Raw genomic sequence first — 23,553 nt, 5'->3', positions numbered from 1 at the left:
TTTACAATTTTAAAACAATGAAGTATTTGTGAATCATGTTATGCTCAAAAAAGTAATTTAATAAACATTTTAATATGTTGTGAAAGTTTTAGTGTTACCTAAGGTATTAAACTCCAGTTTTGGAAGTACCATGAATGAGAATATTAAAATAGTTTAGATTGCCCAGCCAACTTATTTATTGAATGTTTATTCAACAGACACATGAAAAATTACCCGATGAGTCTAATTAGCATGAACAAATAGCTATTATAAAGGTTTTTCTTAAATTTACCCAATTTGGACTGACCTTGCTTAGATTTTAGTGACTTTCAGGTTACCTAAACTGTCTGCTTTACAACACCACTGTGGATTTTCCTTAAAAATGGTTATGTATGTCAACACAGTGCCAATATTGAGTAAACAACTAAAAAAACTCCATATAACCCTTTCAAAAGTACAAGTATTTTATTCTGAAATTGTTAATTACCTTGTAAATTATATTTATCAAAATAATTGTGATATTTAAAAGAAAGCAAATTTAAGCTAAATGCTTTTTCTCTTTACAAGTTTATTGAGGTTGAATTGACAAATAAAATTATAAAATATTGAAAGTGTACATTGTGATGACTCGACATAGACATATATATTCTGTCAGCTCTTTAAAATGTAGCCCTGGCTGGTGTGGGTCTGTGGATTGAGCACTGGCCTGTGAACCAAAGGGCTGCTGGTTCGATTCCCAGTCAGGGGACCTGACTAGGCTGCGGGCCAGGTCCCCAGTAGGGAGTACACCAGAGGCAACTACACACTGATGTTTCTCTGTCTCTCCCTCCCTTCCCCTGTATCTAAAAATAAACAAATAAAGATAATGAAATGAAATAAATAAAATGTAAATCTATCAAGGGAAATACCAATTTCTGAAGTATTCATATTTAATGAGAAAATGAGAATTATTCATTTAGCATTTGTAAAGGACAATGAGGGAGTCTTATCCTAAAATTACAATTGTCATTAGTACATTAGTTATATGGAGCAGAAATATCAAATATTTAAGAACAAAAATACAGTTTAAATATTTCTACTTACTTAATTTGTGCTTCCCCTTTTCTACTGTATGTGGTTTGAAGATAATTAAATAAAAATATTCTCCAATATTAGAAATATTTTATTTAATTATTTAGAGCTTTCAATATTATAAGATTACTACATCTAGTTGTATGCATATTTTTAAAAAATTCCTAGTCTAAGTGGAAATCTTTAGTTTTTCACCTCATATAGTTAAATTTACATATATATACACACATTCATATAAATGCTATATATATCCTTGCTGTTTTATTTATTGTCTATTTTAATTAATTATTGAGATGTTCAGAAAAATAATAAAGTTTCTATAACACTTTTTACATATTCATTTTTCACATGTAATCTTTATTGTATTTTTTCCCCATTACCATTTAGTCCCCTTACACCCGCCTCCCCCTAGCAATCACCACACGGTTGTCCAAGTCCCTGAGTCCTTTGTCCTATTACTTATTTCAATTTCCCCTAATTGCGAGGGTCTATATACTTGTTCTCCAGTAATTAAATAGTGAAAAGAATTTCTTAGGTTTTCTGGCCAACAGTCTCTTGAAGATTCCGCTTTAGTTACACTTTCCAGTCTCCTTTGTACTTAGCTTGAACCATGTAAATGGGTTTGGGCCATAGGATGTTGGTGGAAGGAAGCCAAGTCCCTTCATGACCGGATTGGGTTATTTCAATATCCCTCTGCAGCCAGGCTGTTCAATACGGTAGCCACTAGCCACATGTCGCTATCGAGCAACTTGATATGTGGTGAGTCCCAATTGACATATGCTACAAGTGTAAAATATATAATGATTTAAAAGAGGTAGCACAAAAATACTGTAAAATATCTTTTTAATAATTATTATATCTTGAAGAGATAATATTCAGATACATCGAATTAATACATATTATTAAAACAACTTTGCTTGTCTCTTTTTTACTTTTTTTATTATATTTTATTGATTAGGCTATTACAGTTGTCCCATTTTTTCTCCCATTTACTCCCCTCCACTCCCCTCCTACCAGCATCCCCCCTTAGTTCATGTCCATGGGTCGTACATTTAAGTTCTTTGGCTTCTCCATTTCCTACACTATTCTTAACCTTCCCTGTCTATTTCTTTTTACTTTTTAAATGGGACTACAAGTGTTATAGTCACACTGAGGGGAGGGGATACAAGGGGACTAACTGGTGTTGGAAAAAAATACAATAAAAAGATTAAATTAAAAAAAGAAATGGGACTGCAGGAAATACTTAAATTATATAAGTGGTTTGCATTATACTTTTTACTAAACAATGTTGCCAAAGTTCTTAGATTTCTGTATCTCTCTTCTTTAAAAAATCCACCACTTACTCTTGCATTTAGTAATTATGCAACAGTATTTATTGTGACTCTACTAAGGACCAGTTTCTCTTCTAATAATCCCTTACTGATAAAATAGACTATTGGGCCCTCCGACTCAATGATAACAAGAGGGAGGAGGTCACGTGATATAGGAACTAAATTTTATGACAAGATTTCTTTGTGTGCGTGTGCAAAGAATCTGCTAGGATACGGTTGAGAATTGACTATAATGTAACATTCTGAACAGTGTTTGAAGAGCCACAGAGCCTGGGGCCTGTCTATTAGGAAGAAAGAAGAGGACACAGAGTTACAAAACATTAAGAAAAGCCTATGTCTTATTCCTTGGTCTTCAAGGCTGTGGCATTTTGACAATGCCTGTGAATGAGCCAGGGCTTCCGTGCCTGCAGTGATTATTCTAAAACAGGGACACTCATCTTTAAGAGCACTTTAAGGTTGACTTATAGGGACATGTTACAGAAAAATGCAAATACTAAATGCTACTTATAAACCATCTTCCTACTTCCATTATTATTCAAGGAGTTCAGACATTCAGAATTCTCATTTCTGCTTTTTTTCTTTTGTAGAATACACACAGATGGCTCCTTTGCAACTTTCACCCATGTATGTTACTCTGTTCTCCTCGTGTTCAACCAGTTCTTTCTGACATAATGTGAATTCTGCATATATGTAAAGTCATCTAATTTTAAAAGTACAGCTAATTATAAATGAATGTAAGCAAAATAAAAGCAAAGTGTTTCAATACCGAATATGAGAAAGGCATTCCTTCTTTTCTAATTTGGCTAAACACTCCAATTCTGAGGTTTCTCATAAAACTTTTTTTCTTGATATTGTTCTCCTTCCTACCTTACTTAATTTAAAAGAGTTTCTTCACCCTGGCTAGTGTGGCTAAGTGGGTTGGATGCCATCCTGCAAACCAGAAGGTTGCTGGTTTGATTCCCGGTCAGGGCATATGCCTGGGTTGTGGGCCAGGTCCCCATCTGGGGGCATGTGAGAGGCAACCAATTGATGTTTCTCTCATACATCCATGTTTTTCTCCCTCTCTTCCTCTTGCCCTTCCCCTCTCTCTATGAATAAATAAATAAATATAAATCTTTAAAAGCGTTTCCTCAACACCTTAGGGGTTCAGAATGAATCACCCCAAGATGAACCCTCTGTGGTATGTGGAATTTTTTTTTAGCTAAAGGCAGCCAAGACCCAATGGTCTCAAGAGAAACTTCTGTCCCTCCCTTAATCACCTAGCAGAATTTGAATTACAAGCCTCATCCATAATAAGTGTTTATCAGAGCTAACTCTCTTTGCCCTGTCTAGAGGGCAGGGCAAACTTCTAATTACTGAACACCTCCCTTCTTATTGCCCGGTGATGTCCTTCCTCCCCTCTGAAGCCCCAGGGTGCCCTTCCTCATCCTCAGCTCAGAATGTCATACATACCTCATTTTCTGTTTCTCTCTTTGAACCTCTCATGCATGTGAAGTCTTTGATTATCTCAGGTATGTGGGGTTCCCACATGTAAATATGTATTAAATTTGGTCATTTTCGTCTTGCTAACCTGTGTCATGTGGATTTAAATGTTAGACCAGCCGAAGGAAGCTTGAGGGTGGAGGAAAGTCTCCTTCTTCCCTACATCTTTTAATTTCTCTTTTTAAAATCTCCATTCTTCATATCCTTTTCAAAAGAGATATATCAACATTATTCTTTTTTTTTTAATTTTATTTATTTATTTTTAGAGAGGGAAGGGAGGGAGATAGAGAGAGAGAGAGAGAGAGAGAGAGAGAGAGAGAGAGAGAGAGAGAAACATCAATGTGCAGTTGCTGGGGGTTATGGCCTGCAACCCAGGCATGTACCCTGGCTGGGAATCGAACCTGGGACACTTTGGTTCCCAGCCCGCGCTCAATCCACTGGGCTACGCCATCCAGGGCTTCAACATTATTCTTTAACAAAATTAGTTTTGAATCCTCACCCAAAGATGTTTTTCATTGCTTTTAGAGAGAGAGGAAGGGAGAGAGAGAAATATCTATGTGAGAGAGAAACATCAATTGGTCGCTTATCGTAGGCTCTCCAACTGGGGATCGAACTCGCAACCTAGGCATGTGCCTTGCCTGACAGGGAATTGAATCTTCAACCTTTCAGTATATGAGACGATGTTCCAACCAACTGTGCCACACCGGCTGGGGCTCAACATTGTTCTTGTAGACTAAAAATTACTATAAAAAGTGTGCTGTAAAATTATAAAAGATCAAAAATAATATTCCTATTGTTTGACCCCCAAATCCTCTTCATCATTGAAAAAAAACATTGCCTACTCATTCATCTTTCGGTTCTTTTCACACCAAGGAGTGTAATAAAATACTGTGAACATGACAGAGTTCATTCCAGCACTTAGCCATGTACATTTCTAATCCATTGATTTTTTTTTTCCACATGAAAAATAAAAGTGTCGTAGGCCCAAATGACTAGTCCAGCATAGTTAGACCATTATATCTGTGTGACTTTTTTCCTCAAAAACACATGGGAAAAAAATTCTCATAGACCTCTGCCATCAGAAATCCTGAAACCGAACAACACAGGAAAATCTTTGTCCTCATCAACCAAACACAACACACAGCAAATGTTACTCGCGAAGAATAAAATCTTTGTGATCTTATGTATTTGAGAGAATGGATGAAAGCACTCTTTTTTTGTAAGTTAGCACTGTTTGTTTTATAATTTGAGACTGTTGATTAGCTAACATATAACTAAGATGAAATAGAAAATACACTAAATGTAATATTCCTATAAAGTAATCGTTTAGGATCTTAGGTTATTAGGCAATATTCTTAATGATGTTTAAATTGTTTTTAATCCAAATTAGTGGTTTATGACTTAGATGACACGTTTGTTCTTTAGAGGCTAAATCAAAATGACTTAAGTCATAGGTGTGAATAACTTCCAATGTCTAGGACCATAATGCTCTACTTACCTCGCTCATTTAGAATGTTATCAGAAGCAATATTCATTTGAACTGCTTATGTTAGAATATATGCGTATGCTACACAGTGAGCCATACCTAAATATCAAGGGAATATCACTGACATTTCAAACTTGTATTTCATCCTTTAAAAGTCAATTATGATAATAAAATCAGTAGTAAAAAACATTCTGGGTTGCCTTTATTCTTAAGCAGTAGATGCTAAAGTCAATTTTACTTGAAAACTTGCATATAGAAACCAAACATTACCATTTTTTTCGGTGATAAACAATGCTTCAGATTTCTGGACAGATCATTAGAGCAAAAACCTAAGTCAATATTCATTGTCACTAAATGTATACATTTTCCTTCAGAAGCAGAAAAACACATGACTGTGAAGATGCTTTTAAAAATTTATCAGAAGCCCGCCTATAAAATGAGAGAAAAAAAATCTTTTAAAAAATCATAAAGTTATAAGCATAAAGAGATGTTAGTAATCAAGATGTTAACAAATTTGGGGAAGGACTTCCTTGCTTTACGGCTGAAGCGGAAGTCTGAGACTCACTTGACCTTCCCGGGATCAGGAAGCTGGTGTTCTACTGAGCTGTGTGGTTCCTTTTAATGTGGAATAATATTTAATAATGATCTTCCAAGTTCTACTGTTAACAGTTTGATTTATAACAAGAAATATATATTTGGTCTTGTAACTGCACAGGAGCTTCGTTTCTTTAATATGACTTTTTCCTTAATCTACACCAGTCTTGTCCAGTCTAACAGCAGCATGACCCCCTTGCCTCCTTTCCACTAGGCAGGGGTGTCAAACTCATTTTCACCGGGGTGGGGGGCAGGGGCCACATCAGCCTCACGGTTGCCTTCAAAGGGCTGAATGTAATTGTAGGACTGGATGAATGTAACTACTCCTTAACTAGAGGCAAGGAGCTCAGTGCTGCAGCCAGGCAGAAACAAGGCTTGAAATAAGGCGGAGGGCTGGATTCAGCCCAAGGGCCTTGTGTTTGCCACCTGGGGGCTAGATCATTCCACCTTTGCACACACCCCACACCTACTCCGTCCTGTAGTCCCTTAATCCTTATGCCCTTTGGACATCAAGTTCTGGTCAGTATCAAACTGTCTTAGGAAGAAAATCCCAGGTCTGTTGACCACAGAAACAGAGTTTCCAGTCAAACTAAAGAGAACATCTTAACTACAGCTGAGTTCTAGCCCCAGGTCCATGAAAGCAGAAAGAACCTACTGACCACACCCTAGGGAAACAGAACAGATGCTTGACCTCAGGACCTGATACAATGATCAACTGCTCCTTCCACTGGCCCCAACCAATCACAACGCCCTTAGCTACCTGGATTAATAATTTTTCCCTTATATAATCTGTCCCTGTGTGGGCCTTTGGGGAGTTAGGTTTTAGCGCACCAGATCACCTGTGTCTCTGGGCTAGGCTCCGATTCTTTAAATAAACCTTTACTTGATTTGCTGCAAACTCTTGTTTGTGTTTCATTGGGCTTTGATGTGTGCAGGCAAAGGATCCCTTTAGTTCAGTAACAGTCTTCTAATAGTCTTCTGTTTCTGGCTCAGCCTCCTAAAGACCTTGGAATTTTCAGTGATAAAAGCAATAAAAATATCTTTCTTATGTTAATGAGGTGACTTCTAGAAAGCCCTTAGGTAACTTCAGGATGGGGACTGGTTGCCAGGAGACCGATGATGAATAGAGGGGTGGAACTTTCAGCCCCACTCCAGATCTGGGGGAAGGGACTAGAGACTGTAATCACCAATGGCTGATAACTTAAACTATTGTGCCTATGTAATGAAACCTCCATAGAAAACCAATAGGACTGAATGTGTAAAGCTTCAAAGTTAGTGAACACAAGGAGATTTGGGAGACTGGTGTGCCTAGAGAGGGCACCCCACACCTTGCCCTATGCCTCTATTCTATCTAGCTATTTCTGAATTATATCCTTTCATAATACAACCAGTGACCTAGTAAGTAAAATGTTTCTTTGAATTCTGCCCCTCCCTGGATGACCAGATGCCTGTGCAACTGTGTGTGGCCGGGAAACTCTTGCCCTGACGAAAGATGGAAGCTGAGGAGGGTCAAAAAACACTGGAGAGCTAATGAAAATGGTGGATACTGATGCAGCACAGGAAAAACTGGACTCTCCTACTGGCTTCCTACACACGTGGGATTGTGGAAGAGCCCTTTTCAATGCAAAGGTGCAGAGAGGCTCTTGCTCTTGGTCTAAGGGGTTCAGGACTCTCTTGCTTTGGAGCTTGGTGCAAGCTGTCTCTCTGGGCTTTTGGCATTTGGATGCTCTCAGCCTCTGGCCCTGCTCCCTGCATGGACTGGAATGCTCATGGGACCCACCGAGCAGATGTAGGACCCACCAGGGGCTTAGATCCCACATGGTTGGAAGGCTGCTCCTGGAGGCTGGGTCCCACGTTGGCATGCATGCTTCCATGAGCTCCAGCCTCTGGGACACTATGATCCAGTGCAGCATGGCACATGGGTCCTGGACTGCTACATGGAAGCTGAGAACAATGCACCCCAGATTCTGAAAGACAGAGCTCCTGAGAGAGGATGGTGACTCTGAAACCCAGGAGTGCACATTCCAGAGAGGATGGAGATATGTTTTTGTCACAGGCTTAGAGGACAGATAAGGAAATGGGGAACTTCTGGGCATCTTTTTTGGCTTGTAGTCTTTTGTAGAGCAAGAGAAGTTCCGTGTCTTGTGGAAGAGAGGGGCTCAGAGCAGGAGTACTCTCAGCCCCCTGTCTCCTCAAATTAGAACCCTGTTAATAAAAACCGGTTTTCTTCAATGCAAATCATTGTGTCATATATAAGAGTACCAAGCGGCCAAATCCCATTCTGCACGGTTACAGGATCTGATGCTGTCCCTGGGCAGACAGCGTCAGAACTGAGTTGAATTCTAGGATACCCAGCTGGTGCCCCAGAATGGCTTGTTCATGTGCAAATCTCATCCCACTAAGCATTCCCAGTTGACGGGACATATTTTTAGGAAATACATTTAATAAATTGTTAGTTTTTATTGGAATTTTCAATTCAAATTTAACATTATGGAGTTTTTAAACCCCTCATATATTAAATTGTGATTTTATACATTTCCTTTAATCTCTTATCCTTTTATTAATATTTATTTCTCATTTTTTCCTTTATTTTTCTGTATAAACTTTAGAACCAGCTTGCCTAACTCCAGAAGAAAATGTTATTTATATTGGAAAGCCATTTAATTTCTGTATTAACTTAAAAACCTTAAGATACTTTTATGATGTTAACTCATGCTCTTCAGGAATCAGGTAGGTCTTTTCTTTTGACTTTTGTGTTTTTCAGGAAAGTTTTCAATGTAGGTTTTAAAATTTTGCCCCTTGATTTTTGGGTTGTAAATGGGTACATCTGATCAATGATATCTTCTAGCTCATTATCACTTATATACACGAAGTCTATTGATTTTGCATGTTAATTTTATATTCTGCCACTTTACTAAATTATTTTACTGTTTGTATTGGTATTTGTCAATGCCATTGTTTGTGACTTGTTAGTTAAACAATCCCACCTGGAAATTGGGATGTTGTTACCTCTTCTTTGAACTGTTTTCCCTTGAATCAGTTTATCTTGTCTGATTGTGATGGCTGACACTTCCAATAAATGTTAAGTAGCAGTCAAGACAATGGGAGAATTCTTACACTTTTCCTCTCTAGCCAGAATGTATTGAATGTGTCTTCATTTAGTAAAACGTGCTGACATTGTACTAAACTATATATACATACTGTAAAATGTTAGCTGAAGTAGCTGATGATTTGCATTTTTTTATTACCCATTTTTACCAGGCAAGTTGTGTTGAGCTTTATCAAATGTTAATTATGCATACTTAAATGTAAACAAAAAGTTAAGACCACTAGGTAATTTGAACAATGACATAAAAAATGAAAGTTTCCCCATATAAAACAAACTAGAAAGAAGGAGAACAGGAACAATGCAAGAAGCAAAAGAATTGTGGAATTATAAAGAAAATCCACAGAAAGCAAGAGACATGACTGCATTTTCTGAAACAAGATCATGAGAATGTAATCAACGATCACAAAGATACAGTAGAATATGAAATATTTTGACATAATATTTTCAAAAGTGACTTCCCACGAGCCATTTCTCAGGAAGCTACCACTCTGCTACAACCACGAGAGGAAACCGAGAAAGTTGACAACACAGGATATGGAAGAGTGGGGGTAAACACAGAAGGGAAGTAGGGGGAGGTCTCTGGAGAGCAGCTGCACACCAGGGTCCAAAACCAAGTTCTAACAGGGGTGGTAACAACAGGCTTGAGTTCTCATCTTAACTTTAACTCCTGGAACCTCTGGCAATGAGAAGCACACCTTCTTCTTGATGCCCTCTGTCCTTTTCTTGTCTGTTGTTTTCACTTACACTGTAAATATTTTGCTATGCAGTGCTCCATTCAGCTCTACCAGAGGTGCCCTATCTCTTTCTCTAGTCATCAACACTAACAAACTGAATCATAAAGCCATGTTTTCAAACCTGATCTTTGTTTTCTATACATTGCTTGTTAAACCCACTCAATTCCCATACTACATTGAACAAAACATTATGTAACCAAAGTCCGTCAGCTCTCGCACTCCACTCAGCAAAATAAAAGCCTGTCAGACACCACGAGCCTCAACCATTCTGGCTCCAAGGCATTCAATTCCTCTCATCTTACAACACTATAAATAATAACCAATTCTAGTTAAATGTTTTCCATATGCCAGATATAATTCTATGTGCTGTGCATGCAGAACATCTTTTAATCTTTTAAATAAATATTTGATGGGGAAGTAGAGGCTCAGAAAGTTTAGTAATTTACTCAAGTTTATACACATTAAGTATTGAACTGGGAACTAAAACGCAATCTTCTGATTCCAGTGTTTGCCCTCATACTGATTTCCTGAATACCTCATAACCACATTCAGCCAAATATTTCAATATCTAAAACCACAGTACTAAACATTTCCCAAACATGTCTCTCTCAGTTTCAATATCACTGTGTGTAGTGTTCTACAACAATCCCTTGCTCGCATCAGATTCCTTCCTTGTCCCCCTTTCCCAGTCATTAGCCAAAGCTTGTCGTTTCCATCTATCCAACCAAATCATGTCCGTGTATAGCATCCTGGCCTATCCAGACTTTGCCATGACTTGGTGGATAGGTTCAAGGAAATGTGGGATCTCGAATGCAGTGTTACAAATCACATTTGGAAGTTGTATACTCAATAATCATTTCCTGAGGGCTTCCTGAGGTTCAAGCCCAGTGTTAGGCCTTGGGTGGGGGTGATGTTTGAGGACATGAAAGCAGATGAAGGAGAAAGTGATGACAGAAGAAAGGACTGAGATAATGGCCAATGTGAACGACTTTGTTTGCAGGTTCCCTCTCTGTTTCTTCCCTATTTCCCTTCATTCCACTCATTCAATAAATATATGTACACCAGGGCATATACTATAGGCTGTGTACACAGTCATGATTGAGCCAAGGTTTGGACCCTCAAGGAGCTCAGTGGATAGATATAAAATGTATGTAAACAATACTTACAATGCTGTTAACATTGGCTGTATATAGTGATTACTATGAAGAAGAAAGTTACAGTAAATCAAGCCCATACCCACTGATGTATGGCCGCCCACCCTAGATCATAGGAGAAGCAAAGACCAAGTTAACACTGATACAAATGTGATTGATAGACACACACATTCACACACACAATCAGTAACAGAAGTACTTTATAACTTTCATTTTTTTCCCCTAAAGATTTAGATGGATTTATAACCTTGAGGTCAATTTCAGGAGCTGAAACTAAAAACTTCTTTCCATGCAAACATACGAAAACTAAAACTTGTTTTATGACTTCTCATGTGAAACTGACCTGTACTTTCCCACCAAACCCTCTCCTTTGATAGACTTATACCAGGAAGCGGCCATCCCTTCCCATCCTTCCTTATCTTCAGGCCGAAATGGATTGCTCCATTTTCTCAATCTCCATCTCTAGTCCATCAACACATCCTGTTCTCTCTACTTTCAAAATGTATTCAAAGTATGACCATTTCTCTCCAGGTCCATGGTTGCCAAGCTAGTCCTAGACACCCATACACCCCACCCCCCACCCACCTTGGATTACTACATGATCTCTCCCTCACCTCTCTCCTACCTTTACATCCTACAGTGTAATTCATACTGCTTCCAGCTACTGCTTAAACCTCTCCTTCTCTTAATCTACCGACATGGAGAAGCCAAAGGCTCTGTCACAGTCAGTAAGGTCCTACCAGATTTGTTTCCCTAATACCACTTCACAGGAAGTTCATACCAGTTCCAGTCACCCCAGCCAGCATGTTGTCCCCCTGAACACACATGCCGTCCTCGGGACCTTTGTATGTGTTCTTCCTCCTGCCCAGAAATTTCTTCTCCAAGACACCTGCATGATCCATTTTCTTCCTTTCTTCAGGTTTCTTTTCCTTTTCTTAGATTTTTTTTTTTTTAGATTTTATTTATGTAGAGGGAAAGTGGAAGAGAGGAAGAAAAACATTGATGTGTGAGAGAATCATTGATTGGTTGCCTCTCATATGCCCCCGACCAGGGACAGGGCTCGCAATCCAGGCTTGTGCCCTGGCCAGGAATCGAACCAGCGATCCTTCAGTTCACAGGCCGACACTCAATCGCCTGAGCCACACCAGCCAGGGCATCTCTTCAGAGAGGTCTTCCCAGGATCTACTATATAAAAGACATGAAAGCAGATGAAGAATACAAACCCTATTTGTATTCTTCCCTTCCCTTGTTTTTATATTTCCTCTTAGCACCCATCAATATCTGAAATTCTACACTCTACTTGCAGAGAAAGTAAATCAACAAGTTGACAGATAAAGACAGAGAATGTCATGTAGTTTGCTACAGGTTTTCTCCCTTAGTTTAGCTCATCAGTTTCATAGGGCCCTATGTTTAAAGGGACGTCTTCTCTTCACTGCCACGTTCAAAAACTTGGAGCAGCTGACAAGTAAAAGGTACACGATAAATAAGTTAGTGAACGTGGACCTTAGGTGTATTTTTATCCCAGCACATTTCCTTAAATATACATGATTGTTTTTGGAGATTAGAAACTTAATGTGTACACATAACAGCCAAAGTATTTAGCCTCTGACATGATAGTTGCAGGTAACTTTCATGAAAAAATACCTAGAAAAAATACCGTCCATAGATTGTGTGTGTTGTTGAGAAGAGTGGGTTTTCTGGGGACCAGGTGACCTACATCAAAGAAGGAAATATTGAGCACGCTCATCTGTAATTTTCATTTGTTCTTACTAAATACCAGCTAACATTAAACCAAGGGGTGATTTCAGTCACATTTCTAATTAAGGGGTCTGCAGGCCCCCCATCGATCAGCGGGCCACGATTCTGCGCAAGACCGAAAGTGATTGCTTATTATTGATCAGCATTTGTCTACTTTTATTGTTTCTTCTCTGTGCACATAGAATTGATATAGTGAAATTAAGGCTTAAAGTGGGAGAAGGTTAAGGGAAGGACTTGTAAAAACCAAACTTTATGCTTTGTGGTCTAAGAACTTTAAAAATCTGCCTAGAGCTGCATTACAAGAGAGGCTTCTACTGCTGACCTTATATCAACAGATTATTGTCCGATGTGACCTTAACTCTTTGTGTGCTCCCTATCGTGATCATAATGTGACAGAGAATTCTAGAAGGCCAAAGGAACCTTGGTAAGGTCCAAAACATAACCCATTAAGCAGAGCACAGAGCAAGGCCTTCAGAATGCTACTAAAATGAAATTCTTCTGCAGAAGCAAAATAATGAACAAAAGAGAAACTTAAAGACAGTGTATATCCACTGGAAACGTGAGGAAGATTTTAGATTTCTGTTCCAGTCAGATATATATTTTTAAGACTTGTAACCTAAGACCATGATAAGACATATAATAGATACCTGATTGGTAGGTTTTAAATCTTTCACTGCCAGCCCAGTTGTATTATGGAGTATAGATAACCCAAGGTGGAACCCAACTTTAATCAAGCATAGTGATTCTGAGCTGGAAAATGTGAAAGACCATTCCTCATTGAGGGGTCACCAAATTCCTAGATGAGTTTCTCTCACACCTTTCCTACTACAGGCCTGATTAAATCACTGACATTCTATGGCTGTGGTTCCCAAAGCCTTGACCCTGGGTCAGCAGCATCAACATGACTCTTTATTGTCATGTTCAAAAACCTAGAACACCTGGCATGTAATAGGTGCTCAATAAATAATGTTAGCGAATGCAGACTATGGGTATGTCTGTCAAAGCATGTTTCCTTATATATAAATGATTGATTATGAAGGATAGGGACTTACAGCACAGACAGAATATTCATAGTATTCACTGCCTGACATAATAATTGCAGGTCCTTTTAATAACAGAAACAACCCTGGCTGGTGTGGTTCAGTGGATTGAGCCCTGGCCTGTAAACCAAAGGATCACTGGTTTGATTCCCAGTCAGGGCAACCTGCCTGGGTTGTGGGCCAGGTCCCCAGTAGGGGGCGCTTGAGAGGCAATCACATAATGATGTTTCTCTCTCCCTCCCTTCCCTGCTCTCGAAAAATAAATAAATAATAGAAACATGTTCCAACTAGAAACTTATTATAAATCCAATCTTGGATTGGATCTATAAATCTTGGGGTCTCCCTAGAACCACGAAATCAGACACTGGCTGTGGGTCCCACCCTTCTGTTTAACAATTCCTCTAGTTGAGCCTGCTGCAGTGTGCTGACAAGTATGTGAGATACCAAACAACTCTACCAAAAAATGTAAGCCACTTGGCATTTTCATTTTAGATCCACATGTCTATTCCTTAAATGTATAGTGCAGGCTTCAGAATCAATTTTGCGTGGAGGATTAGTGGTTATAGCATAGTCTAATTACTCCATCTCTGCCTATTGTTTTAAAACTTCATATTTTCTGGCCAGAAGTTCAACCGTAACACGATTAAAGCAATATTTCATTGTTTGTCCCACCCACCTAACAGCAATGTAGCTGTTGTGCCCCCTCTCACTGCCCGAGATCTCAGACTGATCTCCTCGGCACTCCTCACCTGCAAGACTGACCTTCTTCAATCCCTCCATGTTTCCACGTGCAATTCCCATTGTGTTCATGTCTCTTTAAATTGTCTTTGCGTAGACAACCTTGTATTAAGTGGCCCCTCCTTTCAAAAGCTGTCCCCCTCTGCAAAGTATTTAGTCATGCTTCCTTCTGTGTTCCTTCCCATGGCACTTTGATGAAAGGTCATGTTTTCTTTTAATCATTTGTTATATAACTGTTTCCTCTGTGAGATGACAAGCTCCCAGAGAGGAAAAACCATGTCGTATTACGCCTTTATCAGTGTACAATGCTAGACCTGCCACAGAATTGTCACTCAGTAGATATTTGTGAAACGTTGAAAGGTTATTTCAGCGATCATATACCTCATGGTACCGGAATACCAATACTTCTTCCCAAAATGAAAATAAATCCCTAAAGTCAATGAGTTTAATATGTTTTGCTTAAGAGTTAGATAGGGCCCAAAGACAGAATAAATCAGATAACTAATGCATTTGCCTATCATCTACAGAGAATTTTTTTTCTAACAACAATCATGCTAATTGGTAAATATTTACATTTGCCAGCTAAATAGCTTGCCACTGAGACTACTCCATATTATGAAGGCATAGCAATCAACAATTCCAATTTTCTCATATTTCAGAACATAGTAGTCTAACAAGCAAAACATATGGAACTTCGAAAACTAGCTAGAATTATTAAGAGCCCCATAACAGTGGGTTGACCAAGAACAACGCGTTTTTTAAGGAAGACTGAAATACAAACAAGAAATTATCTGTCTTTCATTGAGGACGGTGAGGCCTATCACAATCCAATTTTCCTTTCACTAACTGAATGATATCCTTTGTTACTTGGGTAGTTTGCAGAGATTAGATTCGGGAAGACATTCCAGGGAATGGTTCTCAGTGGATTAAACCATTAACAGAATGATCTCGCTTGCAAACCCAGACACATCGTTCTAGAAGGCATTTGAACATCTCGTGTGGATTTTCAGGAGACCACATGTCAATAAAGCAATACTTTCCATTTTTCATTCAAGTATTTAAATAACTATTTAACATCTCTCTTTCATCCAGCCCCACAAACCCCCTACCTTCTGACAGCTGTCAGTTGGATCTCTGCGTATGAAAAAGGTGGAGGGATTAAGCAAAAAGAGAACAAAAAAACCCTCTGCCAAAACAATGACAAAAAACTTATAGACACAGACGACAGTGCGGTGATTACCATGTTGTGTTACGTCTTGAACACAAAGGGAAAGGGAGGGAAAGGGAGGTGTTGGCAGGTAGGAGAGGGTATAGGAGGGATAAATGGTGATGGAGGGAGATTAACCTGGGGTGGTGAACACACAATGCGATATACAGGTACTATGTTATAGAATTGTACACCTGAAACCTGTATAATTATATTATCCAATGTCACCCCCCCAAAAATTCAATTAAACATTTCTTGAACACACAATAATTTGTGTATAATTAGTAGAAATAAAAACTAAAATAAAATATACCTAATTTACATGATGATCCTGAAAACTAGAGTACCTCACTCACCAAAACCTAGCAGCACGTAGCAGTATTAACATTTATTGTTTGGGGAATCACTCAGAAACATTTGATTCAAAATTTTTCTCAACAATGGTCGAGTTGTGGGGTTACTAACCATTAAAAGGTAGGTTCAAGCCTCTATCCGTACTGCAAGCATTAAATACCTTCTATTTGCAAGTTTTTAATGTCCTCAAATTCCCTCTCCACTTATAAAAGTTATCAATTTTGTGACACGTGTCCCAAGAAAAATGCAGCATTTGGTAGGCGGCATAGTCATGACAGTAACAGAGACGGAAATAGCTTGGGTTTTAGAGTCCAGCGTGCTGGCTTCCAGCTTTATCTCTCCCATTTACCTGGAGCAAGCTCTCATAGCTCATCTCAAATATTTACCTCACGAGGCCATTTGGAGCGACATCTCATAAAAATATCACTCTCAACAGCATTATTACTATGAGGACATACAGGACAAATAAGTTCCCTGTTTTCCCTATTTCTGAAATGGGCATTTCTATTATTTCCTGTAGCAATACTCATTGGTCTACAACAATCACACTGAATGATTCAAGTGTTACCCAAGCCTTGTATGAGCTGCTGATCGTCATCCAGAGACGAGGTTCGCTGTCTTTTATCCTCTCTATCGGTCTAATTCTTCCTGATACCAATTAGAAGTGAGAAACAGGAAGCCAGGAGCGTAAAGTGCTCCGTTTACGTCTCCGGTGAGCCTTCCATGACACAATAGCATGCTCATTTACTTCTGTTAAAGCAGGTCCCTTGTATAGTAGTAATACACGAGGGGGTGAGGGTACGTTTACAGTTGTAAGTACGTGAAACACAGAGTTTATTCATCAATAGCATTTATTTATTCTAGTATTACTTATTTGTATCCTGTAAGCCCACTTTTGCCAACCCCTGTATATAAATATGTGAGCTATCCATAAATTTAGAATTGACACAGAAGAAAGGCATATACGTATTATTATGTCCTTGACTGAAACAATGTTTCACCCCATGTCCTAGGATCTTCCTTTCATATAAATGAAACCATTCCATTAACTTGAATCATTACACGCTTACTCAGTGTGTGTGCATATTGAAGGCATAAATTGGCATAGAGAGTGTAGCACGATTATAAAACAATTAAATGTTCTGTTCTCCCTGTTCCATCCAAAGAAGACAGCCAAAACTAAGTTCAAGAAAGAAAGAAGCAGGCATCAGAGGAAAATTACATAAATACATAATTCCTTCAATTCAGAAAATATATTACACATCAAAAATGGCTAAATTCTATGTTTATGCCTTACTATTTGTAAAACTCTTAATATATGTTTTCGCACAAAGTACACAAGGACAAATAAGGAAAACAAGACTTGAATAATTAGAATTTTATGTTTACCTTTCTCTCCAAAATGAACTCAAGTGTTGATATGATGATTTTCCCTAAGGCTGTAGGGTACAGAGCTCTGTAAAGAAGCCCGATTTATTGCCTCACAATTTTAGTGTTAATTTGCTTTATATCACGCTCATCTTGCTGGCTACAAGGTAAATTATAATGAATTCTTGGAAAAGGTATGTGACAGACCTAGGCAGGCCACGGAGAAATGGAAAATCACCAGGCGGGAAAACTGTACCGTGGGAAACTGTAGCCTGGGAAAGTGCCTGCCTGGGACACTGCCTGCCGACCCTACCCAGGACAGACAGATGCCCGGCTAAGACTGGGGTCTGGGGCCGGCCTATCCGGCATAACAGGATGCAGCTCTAACTTGAGCCTGACACCATGTATCAAGAACAACGGTCAGCAGGAATGGCACCCAGCAACCAGCTCTAGCCAATCAGACTCTGACACCGCAGCCAGCTACCCTTCATGCGTTTTTGCGCTTAAAAACCCTGCGTAAGAACAACTGAGTGAGTCTTAACCTCCCTTGCTTGGCTCCCCAACCTTCCTAGGGTGGTTCCACTTTCCCTCTTATTCCCCGCTAATAAATCCTGCTCTCCTTGGCTCGCTGCATCTGTCCGGTTTCTTGAGTGACTCTGACCTAACAATATGTTATATCAATTAACTCATGTTATTGTTATCTTGAGTTAATCCTGGCTTTTTTGGTAAAGATTTTTAAAATTTATGTTTAGAGAGAGGGGAAAGGAGGGAGAAAAAGGAGAGAAACATCCATGTGCTAGGGAAACATTGGTCAGTTACCTCTCACATGCCCCCAAATGGGGACCTGGCCCACAACACAGGCATGTGCCCCAACTGGCAATCAAATGGGCAACCTTTTGGTTTGTGGGATGATATCGAACCCACACTGAGCCACACCAGCCAAGGCCAGCCCTGGGTTTTTATGTATGGACATGGCAATGAACACACAAACTTATTATCATATCAGGGGCTCTTATGAAGTTCTTAGACAAAACCAATAACACATTTCCACTTAATTTAAGTCAAATATAAAGTATACTGCTTTTGGAAGAATCACAGAAAACAGTACAAAGCAGGGGTGTCAAATTCATTTTCATCGGGGGCTACATCAGCCTCACGGCTGCCTTCAAAGGGCCAAATGTAACTTTAGGACTGTGTACATGTAACTGCTCCTTAAGTAGGGGCAAGGAGCTCTACATTGGACCCTTTGAAAGCAACCGTGAGGCTGATGTGGCCCCCAGTGGAAATGAGTTTGACACCCCTGATAGGCTATAGAGAGAGGATGGAAATAAAGATAACTACTAAATCTAGTATAAGACCATAACTATCACATAACTCAGTGGGAGACGGTTTAAATCTTTCAGTGGTTCTCATAGTAAAGTAAATATTTGTCCCCACAGATTGCTTTTTCTTTAACACAAACAGCGAGCAAACTTCATGACAAAATTATTTTTGGTCACGATTTCAAAAGTGTACTTGTCTTAAATAAGCTTATGTGGATGAACCTGTATGAATGAACAAGAATCTTATTACATGAATTATATTTGTGGTACATTCTTTTGAGAATTATGAAGTATCTACAAATTATGTTAATAGAATATTTACCTTGAATTGATCTTTCTTAGGAATGGCTTTGTGCTTATGTGGAGGTAAATAATGTTTGCTTATCTTTAGAGAATAGATGTGATAAATCACACTCTAGTAGAAATTTTAGCATTGAAGGTTAATAGAAGAGTTATTTTGAGAAAGAGACAGGGCCTATTTTAAAGTGATACCAGCAAAATGGAAAAGCAGTTGGATTTACTACAAAGGTACATTTGGCTTCAAATGATACAACATGATAAGGCTATATTTAATCATATGTTTCCCTTAAAATATCCCTTATGTAGCTTTACCAAAGAACAAGGAACTACTTTGCTGTCTCTCTGCACTTTATAAATACTATGTAAATGTGTATGTATGCCTCACTGATGAATAATTTTAACTTCCCAGATTCATTTTCATTGCTGTGTGTGCTTGTTTTTGTCTCATTTACCCCATAGACAGACGGTCATTTTTCATTGCTTCATCTCTCTTGTTAGAGTCTTTTTTAACACATTCTTTTCTACTCAGAAATGTTCTTTTTTTTCTTATACTCAGTGTATATTTAATTAGCTGTACTACTGACGAGAACACACTTATTGTGTTTATTGAGTCTCTAGTAATTATCATTGGGGTTACAAAGAAAACACATTTCTGCCTTGGGTGTGTTCCCATTTTCTCAGTCCGAGTGTCTTGCTCTTGGATGTTCCTCCCTTCCGAGATGCGATTTTCAACTGATGTGCCGTGAGAATTTTTAAAATATGCAATATCTGGCTATTTAGTCAGGGGCACTGACCTCTTTTCCCTTCGATGGTCAAAATAAAAAAAAAATCGCAACAACCAACATAACAACAGTTGTCTGGTATGAATGAATCAAAATTATACCTACTTTTGTCAGAGTGGCAAAAAATATATATTTTTTGGTGTGCTGCAGAATTTTAGTAATTCGTTTACGTGTGCCACGAGATGAAAAAACTTGAAGATCCCTGCTTTAGAGTCTTTCGGTCTGTAGGGCTTTAATTGTAGAGGTTCCCCTGGTACTGACCACCCACAGCCCACTCAGCGCTATTCTGTTTGACAATTATCCAACATCTTCTAAATGTGTAGGTTCCGAGAGCTCAAAAGATACAACTTAAACTTATTCTGTGTCTGCTACAGGCTTAGATTTCTGCTGAATGCCATGTAGTGATGCAACAAGCACGTGTCAAATGACACGTCACAGTTACGTCCATCTCTTGGTATCACCAAGTGGCTTCAGGGAATCCATTAGCTTTCTCTAATTCTCATTATCTTCCAAGGTATGTAAATATAATTTAGTGATGTACCTAAAGTCTTGACCAGACAAAATCAGACAACATGGAAAATATATTGTTTCAAGTTCTCTAAATGAAAAATTAACACACACACACACACATATTTATCTCTAAATATTTTTCCTCTGTCATTATAAACATTAACTTATATTCCTGATACCTTGGCTATGCTCCAATATGAAACTTTTATAGTTGAAAGAATGGTAACTTTCCTGATCTAATTTTAATTGGTTTACGTAGAAGATTTATAAAATAAATGAAACAAGTGGGAGTTGAATTTGGAGGGAGGGATACTTGGGAAAAAGCAGCCAGTGCACTCAGGAATATGGTACTCAAGGAATATGGGCACTCAGTCCTGGCTGGGATGACTCAGTGGGCTGGAGCACTGTCCTGCAGACTGAAAAGTCATGGGTTTGATTCCTGGGCAGGGCACATAACCAGGTTGTGGGTTTGACCCCCAGTCAGGGCACATATGAGAAAGCTATCAATCAATGTTTCTCTCTCTCTCCTTACCTCTCTCTCTGTAAAAGCAATGAAAAAAAAAAGTCCTCGGGTGAGAATAAAGAAAAACAATACTACTGAGAAAACACAGGCACTCACAACCATTGGGAAAAATGGCTCTAAGGCAGTGCTAACAATGTATCCATAGAAGATAAGATATCTAACTAAGGTTTGTGTATTAGGACAAGGATTGTGGTAAATGGCACTTGAAAAGGTCAATGTATAGAAAGGGATGATCTATGTCGATTTCTGGAATGAGAATTCACACTGGGTTTGTCTTGGTCATGGTTACACATCTTATTAAAGTAGCTCATTGATTTAATTCTAAGATTCAGAGTATCACCTTACTGTTTATTATTTCAAAAATCTCTTTATAATGCTGATTTGTCTATATATTTCCTTGAAGGCTTCTCTCTATCGCCTCTTTCAAGATTCCTAATATGAGAAAATTTTAAAGAGGACAGTAGATATGGAAATTAAACCATACACACCCATCTGGTAAATATTCTGAGAATTATGAATTCCCATCTTAAATGTTTCAGAGTTTATTTTTCATTTACTGTTGTTCATTTGCATTATTGTAACTTATTCTTTTTCACTGTTTGTACCCTTTTGAGTTAAAAAACTTGAGATTTTAAAAAGATACGTTCTTTGGCTTATTGTTTAAAGCTCTGCGATAGCAGTTAATGAATTATTAATTCAGTAAGTAAATACAAATGGAATTCAATTAGTTAAAATTCAGTAACTTAATTTCTTGTTGATAGAGGGTACCTGGCAAAAGTCTGCTGTTAAATACCACAAAGCATGGATGATACTCCAAAGCCTTTTGTAACAGTAGAGAGTCCATTATTTAGATCACATCTTCCAGTGCATTGTTTTGGATCCATTACCAAGACTTTCACAAAATGAGACAGACGCATGAATAATTCGCGTATATTGAGTGGCAGGCATTGTGCTAGGAATTTTTATATATAGTGACTCTTAATCCTCACAATAGCATGCAAAATAACCACTTAAAGCCTTCAATATAGGGCCCACATTTTATTAGCTTTATATTCCCATTATCTGGATTTGATTTATCAGGTAGGCACTTCGTATGTATGTATACACACATACATGATGGAAAGATGAGGAAATTGACTGACAGAGCATTTGGTCTGCCCAAATCTGGAATTATTAAACTCAAATCCAAGTCTTTCTCACCTTGAAATCCACATAAACCTCCTTATACTGCACTCTTAATGCTAATTTTCAAGGTAAGAATATTTCACTCTATGTACATATATAATTATCTAGCATCACACTATGGATCATGAGTGAGTTCCCATTGTAAAATCAAGAAATATTATTAAGAGGATGGATTGACGTCTGCAGCAAAAGAGGATAAACTTATCATCTGAAATTATTTGACACATGCTCGATTGGGCCAAACAGAGTCAAGGCAGTTATATCAGTTTTTCTTGAACTTGGTAAAGACCGAGAAAGACAAAATATATTAGTTCGAAACAACAAAAATCCCTTATATCATCTTTTAATCTGTGGCACAGTCTAGCTACTTGATGGAAGATTGTAGTTAATAATCCTCTGATGACTGATATCATATCAAGAACAACCAAAGGTACATGTTGCCAAATTAAATAATTTCTCTTTACCATATATTCTGTCGTTCCTTCATTAGTTGAAAGTCATCAGAATATGCCCAGATTTGCATAGCTAATATAAAATGATACACTGAAAAAATAATATGGGCATTTCAATTACATAGGTACACAGTTCATTTTGAATATTCAGCCAATTTATATTGCATCTTAAAAACAGAAGTAACAAAATATCCTTACCTTAGAAAATTGTGCATTTATCCATTTTGTGAATGTTTTCTTTTGAACATCTTCTCTTTCATCTACAATGGAAAATTAAAAAAAAGACTGAGTGTTCAGAAACAATTTTGAATATCATTCATGCTTTATAATCAAAATAGCTTCATTACACACTGGTATTATTTTATATATATTATTAAATTCATTGATAAGTAAAACTAAACATGAGTGATGCTGATATTGGATATCAAAACTAAAATGAAATATGAAAAATAACTGATATGGTCAATTCCATGCTCATTCAACTATTACATAAAGGCTTTACAGAAAAAAATAGTCTCATCTAAATAAATGAAATACTTATTCCCCCATAGTGAGTAAATACTCTAGTATAATCAGAAGAACCTACTATCTGTCATAGGTTCTGAAAAATTATTTCTGAGCCTTTCCTCTTAACCCTCACCCCTAATCCATGTAGAAATGACTTTTCCCTCCTTTGCAATGCCTGCATGCTCTAACATGGACCCCTGGCATGGCCCACTCCCATCCTAGGGGAGGTTTCTTAATCGGCAGCGCGGTTCTGTTATCTTTGCATCCCTGAAATTAACACACTGTCTGGACAGACGAACATCTTGGCAAATATTTGCTCAATAACTTCATGAATGCTTTAAAGGAGGGGGGACTTCCCACTCCAAAAATTTCAGTGCCTCTTTTCATCCAAAAGTCAGGAAATTTCAAATTGAAATGCAAATGATACTCTTCACGGATTACATATAAATACTCAAGGGAAAAAATCCCCAAGGACGTCTTATAACATGAGATTAGTGGGGAAAATGATTAAGGAACGGCTTCACGGAACTCATACTTCCAAAAATTATCTTTTCTTTCCTAAATTAG

The 23,553-nt window shown here is 38.1% G+C and overlaps 1 protein-coding gene across 2 annotated transcripts in view; it reads right to left on the bottom strand.

Moving 5' to 3' along the window:
- Nucleotides 1-23,553, bottom strand: part of DMD (dystrophin) — a 1,939,942-nt gene that overhangs the window by 1,732,636 nt on the left and 183,753 nt on the right. For both annotated transcript variants that reach the window (XM_045855895.1, XM_045855896.1), the window contains exon 2: nucleotides 22,678-22,739. In XM_045855895.1, coding sequence (XP_045711851.1) covers nucleotides 22,678-22,739 — 62 coding nt within the window. The remainder of the gene's footprint in view (nucleotides 1-22,677; nucleotides 22,740-23,553) is intronic.

The sequence above is a fragment of the Phyllostomus hastatus genome, unplaced genomic scaffold (assembly GCF_019186645.2).
Source record: "Phyllostomus hastatus isolate PE091 unplaced genomic scaffold, TTU_PhHast_1.1 phas_scaffold_12, whole genome shotgun sequence".
Taxonomy (NCBI): domain Eukaryota; kingdom Metazoa; phylum Chordata; class Mammalia; order Chiroptera; family Phyllostomidae; genus Phyllostomus; species Phyllostomus hastatus.
The sequence above is the reverse complement of the archived record's forward strand: the minus strand, read 5'-3'. Positions and strand labels throughout refer to the sequence as shown.